The sequence below is a fragment of the Phaethon aethereus genome, assembly GCF_964289735.1.
Source record: "Phaethon aethereus genome assembly, chromosome: 21".
Lineage (NCBI taxonomy): Eukaryota > Metazoa > Chordata > Aves > Phaethontiformes > Phaethontidae > Phaethon > Phaethon aethereus.
In genome coordinates this window covers 7,535,362-7,557,004 of record NC_138597.1, presented here as the reverse complement: position 1 = coordinate 7,557,004, position 21,643 = coordinate 7,535,362, and the positions used below count along the sequence as shown (strand labels likewise).

At 40.5% G+C, this 21,643-nt stretch overlaps 1 protein-coding gene across 2 annotated transcripts in view; it reads right to left on the bottom strand.

Annotated features, from left to right (window-relative positions):
* Nucleotides 1-21,396, bottom strand: part of SKI (SKI proto-oncogene) — a gene marked incomplete at both ends in the record, with an annotated part of 117,000 nt that extends 95,604 nt beyond the window's left edge. Inside the window, one exon of one of the 2 annotated variants that reach the window (XM_082009373.1) lies at nt 20,457-21,396. In XM_082009373.1, coding sequence (XP_081865499.1) covers nt 20,457-21,396 — 940 coding nt within the window. The remainder of the gene's footprint in view (nt 1-20,456) is intronic. The other variant, XM_082009374.1, reaches the window with a different exon arrangement.
* Nucleotides 21,397-21,643: the final 247 nt, after the last annotated feature.

Below are 21,643 nucleotides of genomic sequence, written 5' to 3'. Positions count from 1 at the left end.
AAGTACAGCTTCTAAAAATGGTCACAGATTTGCATGGCAACTCTCTCTGTGTCCCTGTGTCCACTGACCATATCCCTGCTCCTTTCACCGTCTGATAAATCCCTTTATACACTCATAAAGCCAGCTGCACCCCATCTAGCAGAAACTGCTGCTCCTCTTGCAACTTTGGCTTCTCAAAAACAGTTGAACAAGACAAGCAGATCTTTGTAGGTTAGGGTGGGGTTTTTTTGTTTGAGGGTTGGGGTTTTGTTTGTAATAATCAGAGCTCAACCACCCAGGGTATAGATAATCTTCAATGTGAAGATACCTTCTTTTTTGAAGGTACCACAGAAATTATAAATTGTGTCCTGATATTTGGTAAAAGCCACATTTCCCTAAATACTGTAGTGAGCAGGCCAGGCAGAAGTTCTACCCAAATGAAGAGCGATCACAATCGGATAAAATGAAACTGCTCAAAAACGTTATCTTGAGTAGGTGATGTTACTGCAGCTTATGGACATTTTGTCTTCCCTTGTCAGAAAAGCTGGCTTGTTAATTTATGGGCAGAGTGGGAAAAGCAGAGGGATACAGACAGACACAGAATACTTAAAACAGGACTCAGAATGGAGACAAAGCTCCCCTTTCACCTCCTGCTGCTATTTACCATCTGGGATCCTGAAAAGGGGGTGATGGGTAGTTTTGTGATACATTTGGCAAGGGGCAGGACATTTAGGATTTTCTATGTGTAACGAGGTCATGTGTCAGCACCTTCGCAGCACATGGGAACACTATCCGAAAGAAGGTTCAACAAAGGGGTTGCCCTGGCTGAACTGGAAAGAAATTCAACTTAAAAATATCCTGGCACCAATGCAGGATGTTAGTAAGATTAACAACAATAATAAATTTGAAGAAAGTGCCTCCAGAACCTACCTTGGAAAAGCACAGAAAACATGAAAGAATGAACACATACAATTGAAAGGTGGATGTTATTTATTATTACATTTTTAGAAGTGGTATGATATTTAAAACTAAAATCAAAATTCTGAATCACAGCATTTACACTTCTATTTGGAAAACAAACAGGTCAGTTAACTCCATGTTTTTTGTTAACTTTTGCTTTTTTGATCCCCTTACACTGCGATTAGGAAGCAAGACCTCAACAGGAGTATATAAAATGTACGGCAACCCTATGGAAAGGGAGAAGTATTTTGTATTACAGTATCCTTTGACATTTCCACTAATATTGGGGGTTGCAGTGGTGGAGATATACTTAGGATTTCAGTCCTTGCTGTAAGAAGTGTAGGGTTTGTTTTTCTTTTTCTTTTTAACACAGCTTTGTTTCACAAAAGCAATTCACAAAAAGCAGTTTTATGAAATGAGGTTTAGAAAGGTTTCTTCTGTTTTCATAAAAAGAATTGTTAATAAGGTGAATTTCCCATCATACGGTGCTACAGTAAATCTTTAAGCAGGATCCTTTAATCAAAGGACCTGAAGGAAACATGAGCATCCTAGGCTTTTGCCCAGACTGGATGTCTGCTGACTAAAGTGATTCTAACAACACCGTAACTGCAGACTGTAATCCGTGTGTTAAATTATTAAAAATCTATATTCTACAAGATGCAAGATGTGAGAACTAGCCACTAGAACTAATGCAGTACTTTCTTATCCATGTGTCTTAAACTCACGGTTGGTAGAAACCCAATTTTCAAGTCTAAAAGTTTTAAACTGAGGATGTCACTACTACACCATCAACTATACAGTGAAGTTAAAGGCAGTTTGTGTGTTGTGGAAGACAAATGAGCAAAATTTCTAACTGTACTGACGGAAAATGAAAGTTATGTCAGATTCTAAAGAACCGATCCTTTAAAACAATCACTGGGTATACCTGTAAATCTGTGGTGCAGTGGACTGTAAGTGAAAATGTTGTTCCTCCTCAACCTTTCCTCCACACATGTTGTACTGGGGTTGCGCAGCAAGGTTTTGGCAGTGGGGGGGCTAGAGGGGTGGTTTCTGTGAGAAGGCACTAAAAGCTTCTACTATGTCCAATGGACCTGGCCAGCATTGGCTCTAAGATGGACCCAACGTTGGCAAAGACCATGCCAAGCAACGATGGTGGTAGCGCCTCTGGGATAACATATTTAAGAAGAGGGAATAAAATGGCACAGCAATTGCAGCTGGAGAGAGGAGTGAGAAGAATATGGGAGAGACACAACTCTGAAGACACCCAGGTCAGTGAAGAAGGAGGGGCAGGAGGTGCTCCAGGCACTAGAGCAGAGATTCCCTTGCAGCCCCTGGTGAAGACCATGGGGAGGCAGGCTGTCCCCCTGCAGTCCATGGAGCTCCACACTGGAGCAGATCTCCACCTGCAGCCTGGGGAGGACCCCATGCCAGAGCAGAGGGATGCCCAAAAGAGGCTGTGACCCCGTGGGAGGCCTGCACTAGAGCAGGCTCCTGGCAGGCCCTGTGGACCCATGGAGAGAGGAGCCCAGGCTGGAGCAAGTTTGGTGGCAGGACTTGTGATTCCATGGGGGACCCAGGCTGGAGCAGCCTGTTCCTGAAGGACTGCACCCTGCGGAAGGGACCCAGGCTGGAGCAGTTCCTGAAGAACTGCAGCCCATGGGAAGGACCCATGCTGGAGAAGTTCATGGAGGACTGTCTCCTGTGGGAGGGACCCCATGCTGGAACAGGGGAAGAGTGTGAGGAGTCCTTCCCCTGAGGAGGAAGAAGCAGCAGAGACTTGTGACGAACTGACCACAACCCCCACTGCCCGTCCCCCCGCGCCACTCAGGGGGAAGGAAGTAGAGAAAATTGGGAGTAAAGTTGAGCCCAGGAGGAAGGAAGGGGTAGGGGGAAGGTGCCTTAAGATTTGGGTTTATTTCTCATTATCCTACTCTGATTTGATTGGTAATAAATTAAATTAATTTTCCCCAAGTTGAGTCTGTTTCGCCCATTATGTTAATTGCTGAATGATCTCGCCTTGTCCTTATTTCAACCCACGAGCCTTTCGTTATATTTTCTCTCCCCTGCCCAGCTGAGAAGGGGAGTGATAGGTCAGCTTTGGCGGGCACTTGGCATCCAGCCAGGGTCAACCCACCACGCATGTATGTGCACTGATCCAAAACTGTAGCCAACAAGCAGTAAAAGGAATCACCATCAGCATATTGCTATGAGTCACACACAGATGGACACTTTCAGTTCATCACAGAAAGGCTCTTCAATGAGTTCACGATGGCTTAGTCCTACAGCAACGGAGTCAGTCTGCAATAAGCACCCTTCTACCATGAAAGACATACTATTTATCATCCTAAGAAACTATTAGTGAAGCTATATAGCACCAGATGTACTCCTGAGTGTTCATTTAGGCAAACCCTGCTCAGCATCCTGCCACCCAACACTCTTCTTCCCTGACTTCCTGAGTATTTCTATTGTGTCATTTTCAAATTGCAGAAATGAGCAGTGGTTGACCGTAATGAGAATGGGGTCCTTTAACGAGCCACGGGATCACTGACTGCACACTACAGTTGCTCCGAGGAGCAAACTTCGCTTCCCCTTAATAATGGCATATTTGCATATGTAACATCAGCATACAATGTAAGCAGACTATCCAAACTCTTAAACCCCTTCACTTACCACCTGACTACTGCCTAGAGATACTTTTAAAGACAAGAGGCAGCAGCTGTTTCTGTGAACTTGAACATAAACTGCAACATTTAAAATAATGCAGCTGGGTAATCAGGGGAAGATCTTTGAACCAAACCAGCAGCTTCCAAACCAAATGCTGCATTATAGCATGGTGCTTCATGGCTGAATACCCTACAGACCTTTCATGAGTTATAACTTCTACTTGTTCATGTGCATTTATAGTGGCATCCTGGTATTTGGCAACTTCAGGAGAGGTGGGGAGTGAGGAAGAGAGAAATGCCTACAGGCCAAGTGCATGAAAGTTAGCCAGGCTCTTCTCTAGAGCCAGTATGCCTGAATGAAAACAGATTATAAACTTTGCTTTGCAAGTCATATCTGCCTTTGATATATCTGGTATCATAGGGATAAATACTACCTGTTGGCGAAAATGGGTATCAAAACAGCAGAACTGCACCCAGTTATACTAAAAATCACAATACGCTGGGAATCCTAGTCAGCTAGACCATCTGCTGTGCTGAGCCAGAGGAAGGGAGGGTCACATACTCGTATCTGTCCTGGCATACATTCAAATGTGATTTGGGGCTATTAAGGGAGCAATTTATAGAAGTTAACCTTGTTTCCTTTGTCTCCTACCTTTTTTTGCCTTAATTCTACCATTCCCAGAGATTGTCACATTGGGGGCAGGGAGAGGGGGGAATTAAGGAGAGAAAGGGAAGAAAAGAAGAACAAATCTAGCTGCAGTCTAGATGTTTTAAATCAGATGGTCCTGGGTCAGACTATGGAGAGATCCATTTGAACTCAAAGTATTTTTCTTGTGATTTCCCAATCTCAAACACATACTGGGCCTTTTGAACAAAGTATTTTCTCAGAAATAGTCCTCTCGCTTTGGTTATCAGTTCAAGAATACAAAACAACCATCAATATAAATAAATAAAATATGAAGCTACAGCAAACAATAATCTGTCTTACAGTCTTGATGTATATATGTCAGATGAGTAGTAATACAGTAATGGGTGATACCACATCATTCCATAGCACATTTTCCCACCCTTAATGTTTTAAGAAACCAACCACAGGGCCACAAGACAGCACCATCCTGATACATAAATCAGAACACAGGGATGGCCTTCTGAGTATTACAGAATGAAATGGTGCTCAGATATTCCAAATGAGAAGATCTGAAATAAAAACATACCACATTTTGCACCAGCACAAAAGCATTCTTGTTTGTATTAATATTGAGTTATTTGCACCACTGCAATCCCACTGACGCAGCAACACACTGACATTTTGCAGTGGTGTAGAAAAGCAACTTGTCCAGACAGAATGTGAAATAAAAGCAACCATTTAATGTAATGCATAACAACCATATTAGGCAGTTACACAGATACTACTATATTGGTGTCATCTAGCTACGAAGAACAACAAATAAATGGCCTTTCACTCCAAATTTTAAGTACAAAAATCCTTAAATTTGATTATTTTTTTTAATGTATTGTTCTAATCTGACATAATAAACATAGTTTTTCTTCATCCCCACAGCTTTGAAAAGCGCTTTATAAATAGAGGGGCGCACACAGCAGCAGTACAAAGGTCAAATGCACTGGGCAATATTCAGTATTTGAAAATGTTACAAAAAAAAAAATCCACAGTTTTGACAGTTCTGTGGGAAAAAAAAACCTTAGCAAATTTGCAACAAAACTGTTAAGTAATTAAGGCAAGACGCTTCACACATGAACTTAAACTGCTAATTAAATCCCCCCTGCTTAATTGACTAGATTTGCATATCATTCAGTGAGGAATGGGAATGGCTTGGGCATTACACAAGCACTTCCTCGTGCAGAAGGCAGCTAAGTAAAATAAGCTAAGGGTAATAAGGAACAGCAATGACAGCTTCTGAATGAAACAGAAATTTTCAACTGAGATTTTCAACTTTTTTTTTGCTAAGAACATTAGAATGCAACTGATTCCAATCAGTTACTATTCCAATAGTGATACTCAGAACTACAGCAAATGTTTTATATCCATGCTAACTATTCCCCTACATTAACTTGTGGTCAGCACTGTCTGCTCACCCGTTACTCTCAAAAATGGGTTTATGTCCAAGAGAATCCATTTCTGCTTAAGAAAATAAATGCCTTCATTTCAATAACTGTAGGATAAAAAGCATCAATGTCTCCCGCTCTTCTGCCACTCAACTTAGTGGGAATTTAAAGAAAGGTTTGAGAAAACTTTCAGACCTGTAGCAGGAAAAAAACCCCTTTGACTCTAAGATCAACTAGAGTCAAGGAAAACATGCAATTATCTGCCAGCTACATTGTTCATAAATAACCCAAAGTGTGCAGGATGAAACTAGTCTGTCAGAAGCCCTGCTCCAGGAATGTCAGATTATGATTTTTTTATTGAAGCAGGTAAGAATTCAGAGTCAAAAACACAACCTCCCCACAACATAAAATGGAGTCATTGTTTCAGTCTGGTTAACAGACACTACAGTAAAAGTTAATACCTGCTCCCATTTGGAAGGTTACCACTGCAGAAGTGATGCTAACACATTTCCCTTTTTAAAAGATGAAATTCTATAGCATTTGAAAATGTTATGCAAGAAAATGAGTTCAGCATACAAACCAGAAATCTGATAGGCCTGCAGTAGAGCACTTCCTTCTATCTCCAAATGTTGTACTGTGTGACAGAAATACTTCCACGGTTGAGAAGTGTTATTATTATTACATTATCAACTTCTATCATTTCTGATCTTCTAAATTAGAAACATAAAAACAATACAAAAGACATTTACCTTATTTATCTGGAGTCAAAAGGATTTCATACACAGACAGTGATAAAAACATCAGAACACTTCTGATGCCTAGAGTTGCACCATTACTAAGATAGGATTATGTGAGAACACCATCAAGTTTACTACTTGTAAAATATCCTGGGGGAAAAAGGTCAGTTCTATGAGTTGTTCCGTTCAATAACCTGCTTTTTCAAGTGAAACTTCTTATGCCAGTAACCAAAGAACAAAATTTTTAATTTAATAGCAGCCCCCATTTATTCCAGAAATTGAAACAATCACGTCTTATAATACGTACAAACTTAAAAACAGCAACAGGAATGACCACGGGGTCAGCCTCATATTGTTTGTGCTAAGAACACAGATGATGCCGATACCACTTGCACGCTATCATCAACTACAACAGAGACACTGCAGCCTTAAGCCCATATAATGCTCTGCATCAGTATTTGTTTTCACAAATAAGACTGAGTGATAAAATGGTAAGAGCTGAGGCCCCTTGCAGCTGCACTATACATTAAATGAGATTTAACACAGATCACTATTATGGTATCTTCAATAAGACAGATACAATCAAGGGTTTGCTTTTTTTGGTTGGTTGTTTTTTCACCTTACTTTTTTTTTAATTGATCTCCTGCTGACCTCACCAGGAAGGGGAATGAGGACTGCAGTCAACTGAGTAAAGTATAGTTGCTCTCCATACTTTTTGAGTGTTTCGGAAACCTTCCCATCTGATTCTTGATGAACAATCACTGATGCAAACAAAAAAAAGGAAAATTTTCAACACTGGACTCCTCATTTGTTGCACAGATTTTACTGCTCCCAGCTGAAGCTACTTCTTTCTTTTGCTACATCACTTATTAGGCAAGCAAGAGAAACTTAACTGCAATCAAACTACACACAGCTAATACTGATGTGAGCAACTAAAGAATCAAGGCAATTTTTACATTCAAATCTCCGAAAGAAGAGAGTAGATCGTAACAACATATCTCACTGAGCTCATGGCTCTGTTGTGGAAGTGGGTATTACATCAGCTGATAGCACATTCCATTCACAGATATTGATAAGGAGTTTTTGGGTTTTTTTACCTTGGCTTGTGGCTTTAAAAAAAAAATTCCATCCTTTATCTCATTTTTAAAAGGTTCTGTAAGTCTTTGAAACATTAATATTCTCCCCAACAAAGCCAGCAGCTGCTCTGCCAGTCTGTGACATGGATGGTTTTGTTAAAAGGTTTTCATGTGGGCTTTTTTTTTTTCTTTCAGTTCAGTGTGCTTTGCATATGAAACAGGACATTTCCCCACCCTCCACCCCCATTCCCTCCTAATCCAGAAGGGACCTTACTTCCTCCCTCTCAAACAAGCAGCTCATTCAGCAAAAGGGAAATCCCAAGATGCACTCGGGCAAGAAGCCCACAGAAAGAGCTTGGGGAAAAAAAAAACAAAACAAACCAACAAACCAAAAAAAACAAAAGCACCCCACCTACCCTGCTCCCCCCTCCAAAAAAAAAAGAGCTACCAGTGTGTCCAAAACAGCAGGAAGAGGAGCAACTCAGCTGGTAATTATGAATTTACTTCTGCAAGCTACTACTTTAGGACATGGATCTGCCATGCCAGTCATTTAAAAAGTTTTTCCAGGGTACCGATTCAGTTTTGGCCCTACAGTAATACAGCCCACAGAACTGCAATTCTCCACTGCCAAAACAGAAATTACAGAAAGCCAGTTTGGAGACTCTTTTACATGGTTACTGAGGTAGTGGTGATTTAGTGGGGTGAATTTGGAGCAAATCAATTGTTGCGTTGCAATTATAATCTAAAGCAAAATTGGGTTGTATTTTTAACATGAAAACAAAAAACAAGGAACCTTTTCTTAGCTAAGAAATTTGCTTGAAACAGGATCTGTGTGTCTCCATATTTCTCTTCCCTGAGACCTAATGCTCACTTTGTGACATCTCAACTGCCTACAGCAATTAATTCTGATGTCACAGGGAATTATGATTTTGACTGAGGAAGTAAAAAAGTTCAAAAGGGAGGGAGCTCTAATTAAAGAGTTTTTTTCAAGGAAAAAAAGAAACAAAAAATACAGCAACTTCAGTGTATGGGTTTTCACATCTGTCAAGACAGGATCCAGCTGCTCTTTAAGAGAGAACATGAATGAATCAAAAAAATATATGAAGTTTAGTGTGAATCTACCGAAATCAATTCAAGTTATAGTAAGAGAAAACTGCACCAATAAATTAGTCCTGCTAACAAGGGCAAATCTGATAAATTTTTAGAAACCTAAATAATAGATTGGCATGTAAACTTGTAAGAGATTTTAAATGCAGAAATAAATTTCTGAAAAGATAACCTCTGCTGAAATCCCATGAACTACTCAAATTTTCACTTGTAAAATCCCAGCAAAATTTGATCCTCAAACTATAACCAGTGAGGAAAAACTGGCTACATTCAGAAGCTATGACAAGTGATTTCCACTCTGATACATTTTGATAAACTTGGACCAAGTCAATTGACTTCACTGGAGTCAAACCACAGAGCAAAACGTTACCTCAACAATCTTCCCTGAATTAAATCAAGGCATTTTAGGTCCATCTATGACTATACTTCAGGGTCTTTTTCAAAGAAGGTACTATTTCTTCTATTTACTTGAATCAGTTCCTGGCATGGTTTGCATGACAGCACAACTATACTGATGTCAGGTGGATTATTCTTACTGCATACCACGCAAAACAAACTTATTGAAGACCATCATGGTCTAGACCACAGAGTCTAGATTATCACTTTTCTAGTCTAAATTATCACTTTTCTACAATGGTGAAAGTTAAACCTCATCTACAAAGACATAAATATAACTCTCCACACTAAAGCTATTCATTAATGTAACACAAGCTATGGTTGTTTACACAATACTCAGCAACGATACCAGGGGAAGATATTCCTGCCATTAACTTCCCCACATACTGTCCCCTCGTTTGTGTTAGTATAGCTTCTCCTACGGCTACACTTGAACTGACGAAGCTCTACAAACTAAACCAAAATCAAGTAAAACAAAGAGAACACTGCAATTCTTTCGCAGCAATTTCTGTCTCTGACTCATTTTGGTTTTTAAAGAGTGGACTGTCCTCTGGTTCATAGAATTAGAAGCTGCCATCAGAAAAAAACCAAAGTCAGTTGTGTACCACAGCATGGAAGCTACAGGTAGGGCAATAATCCATAGGCTGCTATTACTAGTAATCTGCTCGAAATGCGAAACCACAGCTCACACTCGAGCTCCTTCCTACTCTTCCAGTGTAGGATGCATGTGTCGCATAACTGGGGAAAAAAAGATACGTAACATTTTTCATCCTGAGCACTGAACTGCTAAACCCAAAATAAAGGGAAGCATGACGATCTGTACAAATGCAAATGTCCCAAATGCCAAGACTAACATTTCTAAAACCTAATTCAACTCTTTCATTTCTTAGCTGCAGGCCGTTTACTGCCACTCCTTTTTTCCACCCAAACAAAAGACGAAAGGGATGACTCAAAGCAACTTGAATTTCAAGCTAAAGCCACAAAGCACTGAATGCCTGATCTTTAATATTAAACAGGTGTGCAGATGATATTCATTCAAGCCTCATCACAGCTATTTTAATTGTTAAAAAAATCTGCAAAAATACCAACTTTACTTAAAAGACACATGAGTAAGTTAAACAATGCTATAAATAATGATGAAAGTCATATGGTAAATACAAGCAAATAGTAGTTACAGCACTGCCAACTCCCTGTACCCCTTTCCCCCCCCAATTTTTCTTTTCTTTGTATTCACACAATTTTATATTTAATAATTGAAAGTCTAAAACTTAGAATCTAAAATTATGTAATAATAAAAATAAAATTAAATTTTTTCCTTCAGAATTTAGTAATACTACACACACACTTTGCTCTAGAATCAACAGGGCTAAAGAAGGACCAACGAATGCATTACAAAAAAAGTTTTTCACATAAATATGTTTCCAGAAATTAAGTTTTTTAGAAAAGGAATTCCTAATTTGCTACGCTGTGAGGGCCACGGTCTTTGAACAGTAGTTCTGCGTATCCACTGAGTAGTATAATAGAGCACTTTACACCACTTCATCACTTACGTCACTATCTACTGCTGAATATGGTCCAAAGATTATTTGGCTTCACTGGTTTTGCAAAAAACTACACTGTTGTAGCAGAAAAAGGCAAAAAGCCACACAAAACTAAACCTTTGGATATATTAGTGCACGGATTTATTGTATGGCATGTTTCTTATTAGTGAATGAATGGGAACAAAGAAAAAACAATAATGGACCTAATGCTGCAGCCTGTACTCTTTTGAATCTGACTTACTTCTCATAGCAGCTCTTCACCCCTCTAAATACACTTTTTTCAAAGGAACAACTCTAAATCATACCAGCATGGGTGAGATAATTCACACACACTGAATAAACTGAAACTGCTAGTAGGGAGTTAAGAATGGCGAATTCTTTTTTTTTTTTCCCCCTTGCATGACACTCCATTACCTTTTAAATCAGGTTAGTTTTTCAACTGTGGGATGATGGTATTTTAGAAAAGCATGTTTAACATACAATTTCATGAGAAATTCTTAATAACAAAGGTGTAAATCTGAAATCCATTACATCAACGAAGGTTACTGAAATCAGACCACATTGTAGCCTTAATATTGTCCATTTTCTGCCTTTCTAGCCCATTACTCTGTATAAAAGCTATAAAACTTATTTTATTGCTATCAATATGTAAACCTGAACAATCTTGAGAGTTTTTTGTTTCTTTTTGTTTTTAAAGATACTTGTAAAAAAAAGAAACAGGACCTAGAAAAATTTAATACTTACAGAGGGTTGTTTTAATTATTTAAAGTAATTCACTGCTTCTAATTGGTACTACTACAATCTGTTTCAGTAAGCAGCAGCATCCCCACGCAACCTGTATTTTTTTAATACTCGGCAGAATTAATTTTCTTAGCTAGATCCTGAAAACAGCACTTCCAAGCATTATGTATGCAGTCCAAGATATGCAGCACTCCAGTATTACATAACAATAGAAAGAAAATTACTATCATGATCCCATTTCTGCCATCTGAACTGCATGGACAGCTCTTCAGATCTGCGCAGCTCCCCCGCTGAAATTGATAAGGGTTGTGTGCATAGGTCAGCTGCCAGATTTCAGGCTGCAGGATACAGTCAGACAGCCTCATGCAGAAGTTCACATCTAAGCCAGAAGTTACTTTGGCCTCTTCAAGTTCAATAAACGCACTTGACTGCTGTAGTTTTCTTCTCCTGCATTAAGTGACACAAACCAGCTTAATTTTGCTGAAAAGCAGCAGGAAAGTTTTTACTAAATGGTCAAACATTACCAAGAGAGCATTAGAGAAATAATTTAGACTCTCTCTCTTCACTGAAAGAATTGGGAAGCCTCACCATCATTATCTTCTGTTTAACAAAGGCAACAACTTCTTACAAAAGGAGAGAATCTAAAGATTGAAAGAAAACAGGCGGTATTATTCCCAGTTTTAACAGTACCACTGGCACATAACACTAATGCAGATATGCATTAAAAATTCTGCAGACACCTCCCCAGTAGAGTGTTCAGCTAGACTGCCTGGATGATTCTACTTGGGCATGAAGAATCACAGCCTGTAAACACAGGTAATGTAGGAAGCGGAGGGGGCAGGAGACTTCATAAAAATGCAGGATATGACAGTGAAAAGATATGAAATGTTTTTTCTTCCAACCTTAACAGATGTTGTCCAATTAAGGATGCAAATAAATCACCCTCTGCATTTCGAGTCAGAAAACACATAAAAGCTTTCTAAATACATTTCAGTTTAAACTTGCATAATTCTCCCAGTGGAGAAATCATCCTCAACTTATGTAATCCTTAGAAAGAGACATTATTACATACAATTCTGTGCCACTAAGAAACAAGGAAGACACATCTCTAGAAAAGAGGTGCACCCACACACAATTAATTATATGGGTGTGGAAGGAACAGAGGGGGAAAGCTGCAACAGGGATGCTAAGACCAGAGTCTGCTGTTTCCACAGAGACTGATCTGTAACCAAGCTCAAGGGGCTGCTCCCCTTTCACCAGCCAGAACTGTCTGTTATATTTAACCCAGACTTCCTAACACTTGATATCCTGTCTGCTATTTCAATGCCCTTACTCAATGTTTCAGACAGACATTACACAAACTGGCTGGTGAAAAGGGTTGAGAAACCAAGAAGCAATCCAAGTCAATGACCTTATTCTACAAAATGATACCACTGACTGAACAGAGGATGAAGAACAAAGCACAGGGGTACATGTCCTCTGAATATATCACTGACATCTTCCAAAGGAAAAGACAAGCACTAGGCTGTTTCTTATTTAGTTCATGGTGCTGCTGTCTTAATTCTTAAAGCCTAAGAAATTCTCGTGCTTCCAGTGCAACTGATTCTCATACCAAAACAGAAACAACTTCAATTTAAAAACAAAAAAAACCCAAACAAACAAACCAGAAAACCAAACATAAAAGTCACATTTTCTACAAAGCATGTGCAAAGGTAACTGTACATAAATCAATAAACAAAGCCAGAAACCAAGTTATTGATTAGCTCCTTTGCTGTTTATCTCCAGACCAATTTTATGTGATAGCAACCAAACCATAGATGGAGCCAATGATAAGAGCTCCACACATGGGAATTCCCATTGGCTTCCAGAAGAGCTCCGTCCATGAAACACTGGCAGGATCAGAGCTTGAATTTGTGTCAGTGTTTTTGTTACCTCATCCAACCAAAAGTTAAAGCAAAATAATTTAGCTCAGTGCAGAGGGGCCAATCTCTATCAGCCAAGCAGGCTTACCCAATACCAACAAAACTGGCACATTCAAAGAACTGCACCTGACACAATTTCGAGGCCAAGTTTATGGTCCTTGAATTTGCATCAGAAAAAAAGACTGGCCCTTATCCCAGTTTTAGATACATTTCCTCAACAGTAAAAAATTTAAAAAAAAAAAAAAAAAAATCGACAAATCCTAAATACAGGAACAAAAAAATCCCACCATGTTGGATATCTACCGCAACTTTAAAACCCAACCTTGCATGTGGTGACCAGCAGACAAAATCCTTGCAGTCTGAAGCCAGCTCCCAGTTGCAGAAACTATTGCCCCATTCAGTAAGATCTGTCAGGATCAGAGCACCATCAAACATCTATGAAACCAAAACATCGTTAATGAGCAAAGGAAAATACTGCAGTAGCAGAACTACAGGTTCTGCTCTCAGCTTTGGCACAGTCCTGTAAATGCCAGGTTAAGGCCACAAACTTAGTAAAGCTACTTTGTCTCAACGCTGGTATATTCTGGTTTGGAACCTGTCCCTCTATTCTGTGACGGCAAGTACTGCCAGTCAACACACAGGAAGAAGTCTGATACACATACAAGTCTGCTGTGGTTTGTGGGTGAACTGGTTCCAATTACTCTGCTGGCTGATCGCTTGAGTGAGAACTGCAGAACTAGCCCCAAAGCCCCAAACCTTCAAATTAACCTTGTATGTTCCAGAAGATACGGGAACGGGTGATTTTAGTAATAAGCTGAGTTTGAATCTCTACGCTGACAATGAAATGTAAAAGACATACAAGACTGCACAAAGTGTAAATGAGGACCAGAGCACATCTTTTCAGAGCAAACTTGCTTCTCTGTAATTATTTTCCAAGAACACATACTGACTGTATTAGAGACAGAGAGTGGAACAGCATTAAAAAAAGTGGTACAGATTTATTAGTGTATATTACCCAGATTCAGAAAACACACAAACAAATTAGATGTTATCTAATAAAATACATCATTAACACACATACTATAATTGACAAATTTAAAACAAAAACACACTATAATGCTACATTTTAAAGTAATGCTTGCTGTATGTGAAGATCAATTGGAATTAAGTGCTCTATGGCCACTCAGCTAAAATAGATTAGCCTAGTAATTGACAGTATTCTATCAATAAATTCTCTACAACCAATACAAGTTACTTTTGTCCAAGCTCTAATTTCTTTCCAAGAACCCTGCTGGATTTAGCGTTAACTGTTCATGACAGTTCCCTCTAAATAAGAGTTACAGTGTCAAGTTCAAAGTTCGCTTTAAAAAAACATAAATAAAATGCAAGAATTAAAAAATTTTCTGTGTCTAAGTTCTGTACACATTGAGATACAAGTCTTTGTGTGATGGCAAAGCAGTCTGGCCAGCTAAGCCAGCAATGTGAGTCCCAATCATCAGTTATCACCAGTAACAGCCAGCCAGCCCACTCCTTTACTGTAGTCAGTACCATTCAAACCCCTTAACTTTGGCAAAACAACTTTGCTAATAGATAAAAATAACATGAATTTTCAATAGGAATGTACAATGCATCTCTTTAGATAGCCAACTCTTGCTTGGGCTCAACCACCTAGGTGTAGCCCCAAAGTTCCCCCTGTTGTAGCAGCATTGAAAATCAAGCAAGGTGTAGATAAGGTACAAGCAGCTGCCAGAATTTTAACCGCTGTGTTGTCTAGACATGCTCTGAGCAGCCTCACACAGACGCCTCCAGATGCTTTTACAACACTGATCTAAACGCACCTCTCAGCAAGTGAAAACACAGCCTCATTGGTCACTCAGCTCAAGCTAGTGATAACCATGTTCATATCCTGGCAGAGACACCAGGTGTTCGGCTCCTAACGCATCCAAAAAATAAACGTGCATCTTCAAAGCATGCTACTGTTTGGGCAGAACATACGCCCAAGCCTGAAACCACAGAAATAGAGAAGCAAGTGAGACAGCTCAGACAATGAAGGGAGAGGCAAATGCTTAAATATTTTATGCAGTGATTTTCAAAAGAAGAGACTGCATGTAATTCCCTCCCTAATTCAAGACGACTGAATTCAGGAACTTGGGAACTATTCTGGGGCAACAGAGAGACACAGTTGACTCAACATCATTAGATCATTATTTGCAGCATATTCTTTGTCTAACACACATGCACGTACCTGCTTCTTTGTTCTCGATCTACAACACCTGTAAAACTGTTTGCATGCTTGGGAAAAAAATGCTGATGTCTGCTTAAACACTGACATCTCAAGTACACCGCATTTTGTTTTAAGCATGGTATCATTTCTGAAGCTCAACTTTTAAGCTGCAAAAGGATTCTGAACTGAACTACTGCCTCAAGACTTCAACATTTTTGTTTTAGGGACTTCAAAATTTTTACTGGAGACTCTCTAATATAATTCTTGAACATCAGGTAAGAGAACAAATTACTTCACTGCTCCTTGGAAAAACAACTGAACCCTCAGTTCTTAGGCAAAATTTTCCAACAGTATTTATCAAGTCAGTTTGTATCAAAAAGAATAAATCCATCCAGCAGTCTGAACACCACTGCCTGTGAATAAAATCAGAATCTCTCTGCTATACCTACCATAGGATATATACTATTTAACAAATAAGGATTGCTACTGCCAAGGAGGCAGGACTTTAGCATACAGAAAGATACACATTCTAGCTCTACTACTGCAGCATTTCAGGCAGCCATAAAGCACAGCACAGCACCTAAAAGTCCACAGCTACCCTTCAACTCAGTCAGTTCTACACTATTTCACTTTCAGCAATTTTTGTTCTTTGATTTGGCTGCACACTTGACCCGGCTAAACCTTACTCCAGCTGAGAAAGCTGCATGTTGTGGCAGCACTGGGTTGGTAGGCATTGTGAAATAAAGTGGGAGGCCTTATGTGCTCATTTGTGTGTCAGTACCCAGAATGCTGCTTCTAGCTTCCAGCTACTTCATAGAAGCGCTGCTGGGACTTGAACCGTGGGAACACTGCAGTGCTAGCATGTGTGGGTGTGTTCACACGTGTGCAAGGAAAGCTCTCTTATTCTCTTAGTGTCTGATCACATACAGTTTTGCTAAAAGGATGGATGTCTGGCACACAGGTAGGAAATACAAAAGCACTGTCAAACGTTGCTCAGTTCAATATTTAAAAAGGGGGAAAAAAAGGGGTTCAAAAGAGACAGGGTCGAACCCACCCTCCTTTATTGGAAATAGCAACCAACCAAGCCTTCAGGCCTGATTTTTTAACTAATTCAATCATAGTGAGGGCATACTGATGTTAAGAAAGCAGAGCGCTGTCTGTCACAGAAGTGGAGAGAGCACATGAGACACACCAAGGCCATATCTATACCAGCAAGTGAACACTCAACATGCACCAGCTTCTGAGCTCAAGAAAAAGGCTTTGGCACCAATGATAGATTTCTAGGACCCTGTTTTGCAACCCTGTCAGATTATTCACATTTTAAATTTCTAGAAATACCCCAGAATGTAATAGTCGTACTCTATGCCAGTAATGGTGGATGAAATGAGAGGCAGGTAGGGAAACAGGACACTCACTCAAGTAAAAGCCATGTTGGTGCATGGAGACTCTGAAAAACCAGAGAGAAAACAAAGCAGATAAAAACCCTGCATGAGCATGTGAGAAGGTGGAAAACCCAGGGAAGGATACAAAGGAAAATGGAGAAGTTATCATATGGCTCAAGAAAACAGCGAGCTTTGGAAAGCGGCAGGAAGGTAAAAAAGCTTATGGGTCAATCACTCATCCAGGGAGGATATAAAAAGCAAAATTTTAGAAGAGGGTAGGGAAAGTGAATGAGGCCTCTATGGTTCCTGCTCTAGTTGGGGCTCCAACTGTCACAACTCCCTCCTGTTTTTGATAAGGACCCTTATACAGATCTAGACGAAAGCTTCTTCTGCGAATGGCAAAACCAGGCAACATGCAACTTGTTCAGCCAACCAGGCTGACTAAGAAACAATATATCTGCACATATGTATCCACCTCTCAATATAGACAGTTCGGTACGCACAAGGATACTTGATGCGTATAGAAATATGTGTTGGGAATGAAGTATCTAGGTAAAGCTATGCCTTGTAGCAATGCTTTAAAACCACACAAAGGAAAAAAGGGAAGGAGCGGGGGTAAGAGACAAGAAAAAAAGACAGTTTTGCCAGTATGCTGAATCTGCAATGGGGGCTTGTGCCAACCTAGCTCCTCCATTTAACTCAGACCCTTAAAAGGTAGAGCTGTGCTGGCAGAAAACTACATACTTCATCACATAAACCTCATGAAGACACACAAAAGGGTCAAAAAACTCACTGCTGCTTAAACAGCCATAAAAATGGTCATATGTATCCCACGCTACCAACCTACTAACAAAGCCCCAGGGAAAACACAACACACAAAGCAATGGGTACACGCACATGCGTAAATAAGTAAATTGGGAAACTGATAAAAAGCCCACTCTTGAAAGTAGAAGACCGAGTATCTGACACAGCAGATTATGGCACAGAACACACACAAGCACCTCTGTGTAAAATAGAACAAAGCAATGCAGAGATCTACATCAAAAAGGAAGACCACCACAAAGACACATATGCCTTTCATCCACAGAGACAGACAGACAGGGAGCCCAACAGACACACAAAACCCACAGACTGACAGTAATTAACACAAACACACAGACATGGGACCATCCTTTCATTTCCTTACTACGCATCTAAACTTTACTCCAATGTTACTCGCCCCTGGCCACAGTCTACCAATCTTAGAGCCTGATTAAATCTCTCTGTAATTATCTGCACACACTGCTACAACACAAATGACCTTAGCATATGATATCCGTTGGCTAAGCCCAATGGAAAAAGACTTCAGAAAAAGGAAGGATAAGCATACAAAACTTTGCCAGCACTGCAGGGTCTCGTCAAGACTGCACCACATTAAGAGGAAAGCCCTGAAGACAGCTCAAACGCCTTGAAACTTAAGCCCAGTTCTGCATAGGATGCATGATAAAGCGTTCTTTTTTTCTCTACCACATTGTCTGAGCACACACTTACCACTCTCTTCTTTCCCATCAAATTCCTTGCCACCTCCCAAATGAACTTATGCAGGAGACTTAACATGTTATGACGAGAATTTTGGCATAATTTTCTGACAAATAGATGGCCATGATATCCTTACATAATTTTTGGCGTCCACTATTGGGTATCTTGAATGCACTCTGCAAGAAGTGCTGCACTGCATGCAGGTTTTGGAGGGTGGGGGAAGAGTGCTTGCCATGTTCTGAACTGGGACCTATTAAAAGGTCATCAAAAAAGCCTGGCAAAGCCGAGATGTAGTGGTCTTTTCTTGTTCTCCACCTGCAATCTCCCCTGGGGTGTTGGATAAATCATACAAATGAACAGAATGCTATAAAAGCCTTGTAAGAAAAGGAAAGCACACCTCCAGTAACATTCAGTTTAAAACTCTGGAAATGACCAAGCTAGGGACATAGTACCTTCCTGGAGCAAGAACATGGAGGTTTTTTAATTTTGCTTCCCAAACGAAGCATGCCCTAGAAAATTCATTTCCCAACATGAGAAATGCCTCCACTTTCAGAGCCCTATTCTCCTCTCAGACATTCATATACATCTATCCCACCATTCCATCTTAGCACATGACTGACGGAGAATAGACAAGCCATTAAAAACACATCCACCTCCAACCACGGAGATAATGTGGCTCATTACAGCCTAGCTTTGTCACAGCGGTTCTGACACTCAAGCGGGAGGAAAAGGAGGGGTGAGGACAAGGATTGAAACGGGGGCTAAGCACAAGATCAGGAAAGAAACTGGAACTTGAACGAGTGAGACCCTACTCCCTCATCAAAAAACGCGGAGGCCAATCAAGTTAACTAGGCCTCTTAGGCTAGCTGTAGCAATTACTGCATTGTTTACACAGAATATTTAAAAAAAACTAGGTTTTGTTTGGGTATTTTTGTTCCGTTTTTTATAAATAAAAGCTCTATTTAAGTCTGAGTATGCGTCTGACCTTTAAACAGGTATTTGGTAAGTTAATTAAGAATTTCACTGACCATTCTCAATGGACTTTAAATGTTGCTTCTCTTTTTTTGAGGCTTGCCTCATGGCCCTTCCACTCCAGACACATAAAACCAGAGAAAAGTTCAGAAATCTCTGGCAGATGAGGCAGAACCCAAACAACAAACCTGCAGTGTAAAACTCAGTAGGCAAGATTTCGCTTTAACCTTATATTGGGGGGGGGGGGGGGGGGAGTGAGCGAACTGCTCATCCCACAGCCAACTGCATCATTTCCAGCTAGCCAGACATCCTGGTGTCTGTAAGCAAGTCCTCAAGGCCTTGTGGCACTGCTGCCCATTGATCAGGGCTGGTGCCAGGTGCCAAGGCAGCCTCCCACACACACACCAGGGACTCCGGGATCTAAAGGCAGCTCAGACTGAAAGAAAAAGACACACACACAAAAAAAAAGTGCTTTAGCTGGCTGACTCGGCACGGCATGGCATACCTTAAGAAACTGCTGCAGCTGGCCCTAGACAGATTCACTTACTGAATATATACGTAATCCAATATAGAAAAGCCTTTCTGGTGAGGAGATTCAGACTCCACGGGGATACTCTAAAACCAAGGACTTCTCCATTCATGTTCTGCACACTTCATCTGAACACCAGTAACCTGCATTACTGTCAGGATTTTTTCTTAGCAGCCACATTTTATTCCAATACAAGCACTTAGACAATTTAACCCCCATCCCTGGCGGCATACAGTTGAGCGGAAAAATGTATATATTTGCATCTGGAGCGATCAGTAACTGTTATTTTTTTCTGGCTTCTTCGTTGTCTTGACCCCTAACTGAAGCTCTTAAGACCCGAAATCACATACTTCCTGCTAAAATCTGGGGTAGTGTGATGGGTTTCAAAGATGAAGTTCCATGTACAGTACGATATGTAAACACACACATATAATTTAAACAAACTCCAACTACTGTGTTCAGAACACAACCGGAGGAAAAAAGGTGCCATCTCAAACACTGCTCGCATTAACACACACGTGGTGAGAATTAAGAACACGATTAGACTGCTAAATGACTCAAAGGAAAAGCAGCTGGTGACAAACTGGGTATATCAATGGATGTTACCGAAATTACAGAAAATTCCATTTCTCTTTCTCCCCCCACCCCTTTTAAAATTAAGCGCATCACTTACCCTGGGGGCTTTCCTCTTGTATTTGTTGTTATAGTCAAATTTTTCTTTCATTTCATCTAAGAGCTGGCCCAGTCTAGCTTTCTCCTCTTTTCCAGTGTAATCCTGGCTGAGGAGGATATAGGATCTCCAGTTTGCAGAGTCAAAGCCCCAGTGGCAAGTCCTGTTTTCCAGAGATTTGTGAGAGTGGACCACAAATTTGTGAGGTGGGTACATAAGCCTGCAGTCCAAGCACTGGATGCAGGCTGCGCTGGGGTTACTGTAAAGCTCTGGCACCAAGAGTCCCTTACACTTCCCAAAGCACTCATGATACACCTTGAAGCTCTTCTCTGTAAGCTCCAGCTCAATTGTGCTAGAGAATTCCTTCTTGCAGTGGGGAGGATAGGTGCCACCATAAAGCAAGGCGTTACAAAGCCTCTCAGCATCAGTTTTAGTGATGAGCCCACAGGAAGGAGCAGAAAAGGGCAGAATGCCCATGACTTTGAGGATTTCCAGCTGGTCAGCAGTGCATCTGGAGCAGTAAATATGTAGCTCATCACACACCGAATTAATTTGCTGCAGGGAAAAGTCCCTGAGCACCGAGTTCAGGATCTGGGGCAGGCAAAGCCGCTTTTCTCCACCCACCACGAAGCAGGAGATGGTTTCCCCTTCCAGGATGGTCTCGCACCTCTCTGTGGATCTGTCCGAGGGCATGAAGAAGGGACCAGGCATTACCGGAGGAGGCTGAATAGGGGGCAAATGCAGTACAGGTTCTGCTGGGTCTTTGCCATTGTCTTTCTTGTACATCTCCTGTGCCCATCGTGCTGAGAAAGCAGCAGGACCACCCAGGGAGCTCATAGAGCTCAGATGAAACTGTTCCAAGGTCTTCTGCAGTCCTGGATGAGGCTGGAAGCTGCTTCTACTGACAGTCTCCATTTTTTAGTTTCTATTCCCAAAACAAACAACAAAAATCCCCAGTTATCTTCCACCCTGGTACAAATCCACTTAAGGGATTTTTTAAAAGAAAAAAATTATGAACAAAATAAAACAACCCACCCTTGTTTCTTTCTCCTTCCCACTCAGGTTTAACAATCCACTAACGAATAGGAAATAAATCCTTTTGTATGCGTGTCTCTCTCTTCTTTCTTTTCTCTTGGTTCGTTACAATTTCAAAACCTCCAAG